This window comes from Olea europaea, chromosome 23 (genome assembly GCF_002742605.1).
Source record: "Olea europaea var. sylvestris chromosome 23, O_europaea_v1, whole genome shotgun sequence".
NCBI lineage: Eukaryota > Viridiplantae > Streptophyta > Magnoliopsida > Lamiales > Oleaceae > Olea > Olea europaea.
In genome coordinates this window covers 10,795,542-10,805,624 of record NC_036259.1, presented here as the reverse complement: position 1 = coordinate 10,805,624, position 10,083 = coordinate 10,795,542, and the positions used below count along the sequence as shown (strand labels likewise).

The following is a 10,083-nucleotide window of genomic DNA, read 5'->3' as shown; positions in this document are numbered from 1 at the left end:
ACAAATTGGAAGTTCATTGTCTTTTTAAAATAAAAACTATAAACACCAAGGAAATGGGAAAATGACACGAAATTCGGACATTGTTTCAATAGGCTTAATTAAATATGATTAAATGGAACTCGAAACTTGTCACATTTTAATTCAACATATCGCATTACTCAAAAGAGAAGTTTAATCCATTGAAACTAGATAGTATTATTCATTAATAAAACCATACGAGATTAACAAGGGTAGCTTTCCATGATTCACCATCCGAATCTCACTAAAATTTGTGAAAAGACGCTACATCATCCAAATCAATTGTAATCAATCGTCGTTCATATTTTGTGAAGTCTTTCTTGCTACTTCAGAAAATGTGGCGCTTAAACACAATGTTCTAAGCTAACTATATTTATCGATCTGACCCTTTTTTTCCTTTTCTAAATATATTAACATTGGTTGTAAATCAATTACTTCAAGTAACTGAAAATGAAAAATTATACAACATGAGATGAAGCTGCAGGAATGATGACGATGATGGGAAGAATTCACAGAAACCGTCTGCTGACCCCTGGCTGCCTCCGAATTTTACATTGTCAACAAACATACAAACCAAGTTGCATTAACGGGGAGATGTTACTCACGGGGACGAGCAAGCCAAAGAGAGCTAAGTGCTCGAAGCCGAGAGAAGTAATCGTTGATGGCAAGTAGAGCACGAGCTGATTGCCGAGTTGTCAATATACTATGCATTCGTTGCAAAGTCTGTTGCCGCAAATTGTCAGCCTGCAATACAAGTAACGCCTCGTCATCATTAATCAAATCATACACAGATGGAATTATACTTCAACACAATTTCTCACATTTACATGTCAATATGACCGATGAGCCCCATATGATCTCTATTATGCTCTACACAGTCTTGTCCCTGTTCAGTTACCTTCTTCTTGCGATATGCAGAAATAAAATGAACAAAGAGACGGGTGCTGGCTAGGGGATAGGATTGATAACAGAAAACAAAAGGTACAAAGAGCAAAAAGATAACCTGACGAATGAAGCCTTCCAGAGTTCCCAACTTTCCCATAGCCATTGCCATTTGACCCATGTAGTTGGCAACATTTCCTGTTGATGGGCCGAGTGAGGCGGCCAATGTTTCGGCCAAAGACTGCTGCAATGCTTCCATTCCCTGTGACAAGGCGTCTTCAGCCTGTTGAGATGACTGTTGTAAGTTGTTTATTGACATTAACTGTTGCTCGGTCAAGGGCTCTAACTGATTTAGAAGAAGCTGCAACCAGGTAGGTCAAAGTTTTAAAGACTAATAGAACACCTACAAAAGGTTGGCACTTAAACCATAAAAAACAAAACAAACAAGCAAAAAGATATGAACCAAGAAAATTCACTCTTCCGGAATAAAATAAAATGTGCACAGTTGCACGCTCAATTAGGACAGGAGAATTAATTCAAGTAGTGTACGGTCACGAAAACAACAGAGAATCCAATAGCTATCCCTCTTTGACCTTATTGCTTTAAACTGAATGGAGTGACTGCGCTCAAAAAGCAATGCTCTTCAATACATGAAATCCTGATATCCAACGAAGGACTATGAACACCATAGAACCAAAATAACATGCAAGTAGAGCACATAGAAGCATCATACATACTTACTTATGTCAATCATCATAAGCATCAGGAAAGGTTCTTAGTAAGGCCAAAAGGTTTTACATAATTTTACTGATAATTTCTCTTAGAAATTCCAAACCACCATACACACATCTAGTAGTACCAAAGACACACACACACACACACACACAAACACTATTAATCTCCCCACATAACTATGTTCCCTTCCTTAAGCAGAGGAAAAAGGCACAGATTCATTGAATCCTATGGGACTACGATTTCCTCCTCCACTATTGTAGTTGTCTCATCATTCTTGGGGGATATCCGGGGTGTTTTGGATGATCTGTCTCAGCTCAAAGAAGGATACAGCATTCTAGTCGTGATCCCCTGAGCTTCTTTCTAAAAATCTATGGTTTTATCTATGTCCATGCATGAGCCGCATGTATTGTCAGAACAGATCAACAAAGGCATAACGTGCCACCAGGGATGATGAGAGAGCATCGTGCTGTGTGAAGGCAGTATAGCTCTGCCCATGCCATCCAGCCAAGCCCCTACCACTAACCTTAACCCACACTCAAGAATGCTCATATATGGTACTCATATGAAAACTGGGAAATCTGTGCACTCTCCACATTAACACACACATTCATTCCCATATCTACCAGTCTTTGGAATATGCTGTAAAATACCTTCCCTTTCATGCATGTTATTTCTTGCTAGAGAGAAGAGAAGGGAAAAATAAATAAAATATGGGAATATGAATCTTTACACTCATGCACCACATGATATAACATGTTCTCGTACAATTGTTTGTTCTATGCTCAAAATATTCAATAACTATAAAAATTCCTGAACATTTAGCCCCTGTTTGAGTCCCATCTTTAAAACTCATTTTTCTTCACATTCATTTTCAACCACACATTCTCCCAATAAAATAATTTTGCACATAAACTCCAAACTTTTCCCAAATTTTTAACCACACATTCTCCAAAAAAAATCACTTTTTCAGAAAATCTATTCATAAAAAATAGGACTCAAGCAAGGGCATAGTTCCCAGAAAAATGAGGGTGCTACAGGGAAAATTAGGTGCAGACTTTTTGGATCTATCAACATGAGTTGTCTGCCCTGTCAAAGCCTTGGAAATTTTTAGCCTGTACATTTTACCATTTAACTTGGCAACAGACATTAACACATTGAAGCCATATTACATATGATATATGGATCATTCTACAGTAGAACAATTTATCTCGCCAATAGTACTTGAGAGAAAAAATTACAATATTCCATGTGGACATACTCAAGAAAAAGGGAGGAGCGAGAATATGGAGAATCATCCTATAAAAGTAATCCCCCACATTGCTGATAGGCAAAAAACTGATAAAACGATGTGACCCTCACCTTAAGAAGTTCAGATGAACGAAAACCACCAAGCCAGAGGAAGCACCTTTCTGCAGGTGTTTTCCACATGCCTGATAAAATATGGAAGACATCAGCCTTTGCAGCGTCCCCTTTTATCCTGAAAATGTCATCATAGTGTGCCAAGATGCCGTCCACAATTATGCGAAGTTCACCATCACCTGCATGTTGATTGACTGCACCTCTTAGCTCATTCACCCGGCGGTTATGTTCCTCCAGCCAGCGTGCATATTCAACATCAAAGGCCAAAGCACCTAGATATATAGGCTTTACAGATCATATTTCCATGGAACCCAAAGGCACCGAAATAATTAAGGTTTGTGAAAAAATGAACTAAAGTTACCAAGTTTACAAAAGCATTTAACTTATGGGAAGGACCAAAGTTGACATAAATTATTACATCTCAGGATATTTTGATGGGGAAGCAAAAATTAAGCAACTAATGTCAAACAAAAGAAATCTTAAAAATAGAGAATTCGGGAAGTACGAAAATTGTTATCTGGAATTTAACTTAATTCCTACTCCCCATCAATTCTTATATTCACCCTTTTGCCAAAGTTCATCGTTCTAATAGGATGAACTCACAATCAGCTCCTTAAAAGCACAGAAATCTGATTCAGCAAACGCTTAAAATATTTTCCGTATTTTTGCAACTCCTCAAGAACATGCTTGTTACCTTAGCCCTTTGCCTAAGAACATGCTTGTTACCTTAGCCCTTCAGGCAAAGGAGGCCCTAGGTCAAGTTTAACTACCAGCACACAACATAAACTTGTAATCCTGCTCCATCAACTAAATAATTATATGCTTTACGCCTAGATATCCACTAGTCACTGACATGTTCATTTTCATATTTTGATTGTTATTCTCCTGCAAACAGTGACATCTTTGCTTTCTTTCACCCAGTCACCCTTTTTTTCTCTCTCTTTCATTCTCGGGATTTCATATATTTAATTATTTCCACTAAAGTAGCTTATTTTATCTATTCTCAAAATTTAAAAAAGAAATTACTGTAGCAATATGTTCTGCTTATGATTTTGACTTTCAATAGAGCTAATTGCTTCATACATTTTAATGCATTCATTTTTCATTCCCAACCCTTCTTTAAAAAAAAAAAAAATAAATAAATTCATAATACATGGAGTTCTTCTAAATAATACCATCAACCTCTTCATCCATAACAAGTCTCAGAGAAGGATGTTCCCTCTCTGAAACTTCCTACTCCCTTCTAAACTTAGTGCTCAATTTCAATAGTTATTCAATCACCAGGCCTGAAGGTACACTGAACCATTTCCTGAACCTCTTTATGCTGTCAGTCCATCGGCACTACCTCATACAACATGTTTCCTCTTTACGACCCTCTTGCAGCTTTCTTCTCTTTCTTTTGGCAAATAAATTTTTTTACAACAGAAAAATTTTTTATACCTGCTTTGAGCAGCAAAACCATTTCATATGAAATTCACAGTCAGATGTTCAAAAGGATGATAATTATACCATTTCCTCCCATCGACTGAGCTTGCTCTCCTGAGTTTGAAATAAATATGCCCTTCACCAAAGAAAATATACTCACTAAATTGAGAAACAACAAAGACTTACTAGAAATAGGATTTCAGGGGTAAATCATATATAAAATAACTAGACAGAACAGAACCTGTTGTCTAGCTCGTTGGAGTTCCTGTTCAAGTTGTGTCAACTTCATTCTGCTGCTTTCTAACTGTTGAACATAAGCCTGAAACCCAAATAGCAAAACAGAACACTTGCATATAAGATAGGCTGATGACATTGTCAAATGACACATTATTTTTATTGGACGAGAACCTCTTAAGAAAACATCTAAAATTGAGATTTCCATACCACCAGCTAAAATACAATAATCCACACACCAATAGTAAAAAGGGAATAAACAGAGAGATTTCAGCATTGGAAAAATTTTAAAATATGAGAAACAATATGACATGTATACATGCATATGGTGTATGAAAACACTGGCAACCCAGATTTTAAATGAAATGCGAATGGGCAAAATTCAACTGATAGATTACCCCCAATAGATAATTAACCATTGGATTTATGGATCAATTTCTGTGTATATGGATGGGGTTGTGAATCATATTCAACCTTTGCTACTTTGTTGCCTCTAGGTTCTGTCAATGTTTCATCCTTGACATTTGATAGTCACTAAACCCAGTTGAAGAATCAAGCCATTAAGATAAGTGCTTGAAGTTGGGTATGGGTACCATTAATGGACTTTAATAAAAAAAAAAAAAAGATAACATATAATACAGGTAGAATTGATAATTTATTTGATAAATAATTTGCAAGTTCTTTCACTTATAGATTTTACACAAATAAACTGATATACTATTATGCAGAACCAAACTGATGAATGTGCACATCTATTTCAGAGACATTAACATATTTATACGTTGATTTTGAAAAAATATTCTAATTTATCAAAGATGCCAATATAACTTTTACAGTACACATATCCTAATATGATTGTGGAAGTTGTTTAAGCCACATTACTATAATTCAAAGTTATCAGACCCAACCAGCCCATCAACCAGGTCAGTACGCTGGGCTCAATGGATAATAGAGACGGAATAGTAACTGGATGGTTAGGACACCTCATCTTCAAAGATAAAGAAGGGCATGAACCTTTAGTACATCGAATGCCAAAATTTTTTGAAACACTTCTAATTGAATCCCAACACAAATTATGTTGTCAAAGATTATGCATAAATACAACTTCAAGTTTAAAAATTAAGGTATGCCATGTTTGCAGTAAGAAGAAAAATGTGCTTAGCTTTCTCTCTTTTGTTTTCTCCAAATCAAATTGACGACATACTAATTTTTCTCCTTCCATTTTTCATTAGTATTTTATAGATTCATCCAATTACTACTTATTTTTCATATATTTTGCCTTTTGTCATGCAGTTTCACAAGACAGATTAGTAATATATGTTCCAATGTATATCAGAATGTCTCATTCCCTGCTCCTCTATTTCTAATTTCTTTTCCCCCCATGCATATTATTTGTCATAATCAACTTACATAATCAATGGCAGCACTCAACTTACATATCAATGGCAGCACTCCTCTTCCTCTAATGTATACAATTTATATCAAAATTAGTATATCAAGATCATCAGAATTCTGAGATCCTGCCATATTTCATTTCCAAATTATATTACTGATTTTCATATTAAATCCAGGGATCTAGGAAAACGACAAAAAGAAATAATAGCTATTAACATAGAGTATTCCTTTAAGAAAATTTTTAGTAATCATATAATTTCAACCCTTCGGAACACGTGACTATGCACTTTTCTTAAGTTTTTTTGCATTTTAGTACAAAGAAAAAGTTTTCAACTGTTTTATGTTGATTATAGCAGTCATGAATTTGCTAGGTGCAAACTGAAAGTACTTTTAATTAATTAAGACATTCTTTCAATTTTCTATAGCTATAAAAACTGAAAAACTTGCCTAAATAAATATCTTAGTAATCAGTTATCTAAGTTTTAGATGATATTGCAGACATCAAACTTGCGCTGGCTTGGTGGGAAGGAACTTTAATTATTACACAGATGATCCAGGTTCGAAACATGCCACAAGCATTGTGAGAATATGTTTTAGGACCCACCCAATTTTATCAAACTGCACTGTCGGTTTTACAGCAACCGGTCAGTTTCTGGGACGTTATGACCGACTCGACTGTGAACCAGTCCACCATTGCTAACAGGACTGGATCGCCGGTTCAGTACATTCCAGTTCCAATAACACTGCAATAATTGCTAAAAACTACCTACCACACAAAGGAAGATAGAGCAGCTAGTTCGGCAGCTCAACCCGGATTATAATGAAAACTGAAAAAGTGTTCACACAGATGATTTTCAGAATAGATTTTGACAACATGCATTTATAAATGGTAACCAGAAGTTGAAGAAAAACGATTGAAGGTACATAATTTGCACAACCCAAGAACCTACTTTTTTTTTCAAACGGCTTTTTCTCGCAGCTTCACGGTTTTGAGCGAGCCTGCGGAGCATCTGCAAGAAGCTGTCAAGATCATGTATCTACACAAATAAGGATATAGGTGCATGAGATTTAGTAAAATTTCGAACTTTTTGATCCCTGGACTTATCGCTGCCATCAGAAGCTACCAGACCCTGTGAGAGAGCGTTCTGAAACAGAAAACTAATGTTAATACCAAAGCAATAACAAATAACGCAAGCTTGTCAATTTAGAGTAATGGGGACAATATGTACAATGAAAATGAAACCATGAACATCTATTTATCAATTCACAATAATAAGGATATAAGTATGTATAATAAAGAGAGAATTTTTGCATAAAATATTGGAGAAGCATTTGGGATATTACCCTCAAATTCTTATCTTCAGTGTCAGCATCAGTTGAAGTATCAGTCATAGGACTGACATCAGCCATACTGGGCACTCCACAATATCCTAGATAAATACTTCAAACTAAAACAAGCATATAAGTTCACTTCTCTGTTGGAAGACTGGAGAGGATCAGAACCCAACGTTACTGGATAAAACTCAAATAGGAGGAAATTACGCTGCAAAGAGAAAAAGAATCCAGTGGCAACATAGGAAACTTTTTTAGTGATTTCAGCAGCAAGACATTGTTAAATATGACTAAAACAGTGAGGCACAATTTCAGCAATTATTATAGCTATAAATTGTTTCGTTGGTCAACTTTCATGAATCAAGAATCATATATTGCAGTAATTTTTCATATTAGAAAACTTCAGCAAAGTAATTCATGGTATTCCTTCTTGGAAAGAATCATGGAATAATTGCAGCTTGAAATAATTAATTCTCTTAAAGCAACAAAAAAAGAATTAGATTTTTCTTCAACTAATGTTGAGAATGGAAATTATTGACAAACCCTTTCCTCGGTACGTATTCCTTAACTGCACCAGAATTATCTATACGTATTGGTTAATGTTTTTTTCTCTTACTTTCCCATGGTTTATGGGAACAGATTTCTCTTTTAGTCACCGTTTCTTCATAGTAGATCTTTATCTAAACCCTAAACCAATAAGTTATTCAAACAATACACAGCCTGTTCACATTGTATCAGAGCTCTAAGATTTTCCTTACGATTTCAACTAGTTTTCACTTGACCTCAATGGTCAGAACTGCACAGTCTTCTTTGCCAACAAGGTAATCATCAACCCTGTCCAGGAATTGTCATCCTCTTGAATAAAAAATTTCAGAACTCCCTAAAACCAACCCAGGCAATGTTGATTCCATCATAGTCATCAGGTGAATACAAAAATCTGCAAGTCTCATTTCGATTCAATGAGCACACTATTTTTTATCAGGTCAGAGCTCTTGAAAACATTCCCAAAAGGGAAGAGAAAGATAAGCCATGAAATAGGCTCAGCACCAAGAGAACAAAACCCCAATTTTACAGTTTGGGATGAGGATTCCGTGTCATGACTTGGTTGTGGAATTCAACGGAACCAGAAGTGAGCAAAATGTGCATATTTCTTTCAACAGCAAGGGAAATTTGAGAGGCTGTTAGTCAGACCTATTCTAAATGTTGCCCAAATATAGGCAATAAAGACCCAAAATCAACCACCAAGCAAGATAATATTAAATATGTCTGTTAAATAGCATCATCGGATTAAGAAAGGTATAGGGCTTGAATTAGACTATTATCAAAACTTTAAGATGAAATGTAGTGAAGATGTTGCAACAATGCAAAAAGTTCATTGGAAGATAGAGAATTTTTTAGTTTCTTGCTGGCGTTAATGTGGTTTGACCAGGTTACACCCATGTACTTAGCAAAGAGTCATGGCCATCATTTATTAAAGTTTTATAATAAAAAGGGCAGAAGGAGGAGGATGGTGATGTTTGCGTTCCGTCAGTCACAGACAGCTCTGCCCTGGACATTGTAGAACGAAAGGGCAGCTACTATATCAAGGAACTGGAGTATCAAAAGATACATGATGCAAACAAGGAACAACAGAATCTTTTAATATAGCATGTCCTATATAGCCATCTTCACCAAGCATTCTACATTCGAGTAAGAATTAAGCTAGTTTTGACACCCTTTGAGTGTCAAAATTGAGCCATTGATTTGAATAAGTGTTGTTAAAGTCAATGGTAAAATTGTGTATCATGTCAAAGAGTGTAAACAAAACTGTAAGTATAGCAAAACTATTCGAGTAATATTTGTGCACAGCAAAACCAGAACTCTTTGGAAATATTCAGATCAGAAACACAAGAACCAAGTCGAACCACCACATATATATCAAACCAACAGACTAAAGAAAAACTAATATCATCTACTATTAACATGAAGAGACGAATCCCAATAAAATGAGAATAAATGAAACACATAATCAATAAATTCTTTTGAGATGTAGAAGAACTCCATTTCAGTATGAACTTACAGTGAAAAAAGACAGGGTTCATCAAAAGCCCACATCAAATTCTGCTCTGCAGTTCACAATATTCCCCTGCAAATTGATAGAAACCCAACAAACAAACTGAATAAACCAAACCTCTAAGATGTCGCTGTTGCTAATATCTGTTTTCTTGATTGCTATCAGCCAATTTTGACTTATGGGTTCTTTCCCAGTTAATTTTCTCAAGCTGGAAGCTTCTATTTGAAATCCCTTCACTTGTATAAACAGAAAAATATAAAGAAGAGGTGCATTTAGTGAGATTGTCAAATTACCTGGGTCGGATACGGAGTAGAGAAAACTATTGGTTTGCGAACAAGAATTGGGGAAATTGCTTAATCAATATCTGACAAAAAATTTACACGTCGTTGACTTTTTCTTTTATCAGTCTCGCCCATGAACGCTTCGGGAGTCAAGGCACACTACTAATTTTCAAACACAATTATTTTTTTGTCCCATAAAAATAAATTTGATTTCTTTTCTCAATAGTTTCAAATAGATCACTTCTGATCTTTTGATTTCTCACAAGTGCACGATATCGTGAATAATTAAAAAAGTGACAACTAAAGCATCGTTCACACAAAGACATACGTTTTCTAATATCAATTAGAATGTCTAGTTGTACATAATGG

The 10,083-nt window shown here is 35.5% G+C and overlaps 1 protein-coding gene across 3 annotated transcripts; it reads right to left on the bottom strand.

The window, feature by feature from the left end:
- Positions 1-235: 235 nt before the first annotated feature.
- LOC111372372 (transcription factor TGA2.2-like) lies at positions 236-9,880 on the bottom strand. 3 transcript variants are annotated; one of them, XM_022994684.1, is made up of 10 exons: positions 9,727-9,880; positions 9,440-9,505; positions 7,393-7,591; positions 7,134-7,193; positions 6,999-7,058; positions 4,661-4,738; positions 4,504-4,555; positions 2,995-3,266; positions 1,022-1,183; positions 236-762 (listed from the first exon to the last, which is right to left on the bottom strand). In XM_022994684.1, exons 3-10 carry the CDS (start codon positions 7,456-7,458, stop codon positions 616-618), a joined length of 897 nt encoding a protein of 298 aa, XP_022850452.1. In that variant the 5' UTR covers positions 7,459-7,591; positions 9,440-9,505; positions 9,727-9,880; the 3' UTR covers positions 236-615. The 3 variants fall into 3 exon arrangements, with proteins under 3 accessions (XP_022850452.1, XP_022850450.1, XP_022850451.1); XM_022994682.1 differs by having other exon boundaries at positions 1,022-1,261; positions 9,727-9,879; XM_022994683.1 differs by having other exon boundaries at positions 1,022-1,261; positions 7,393-7,496; positions 9,727-9,879.
- Between the last annotated feature and the right edge of the window lie 203 nt (positions 9,881-10,083).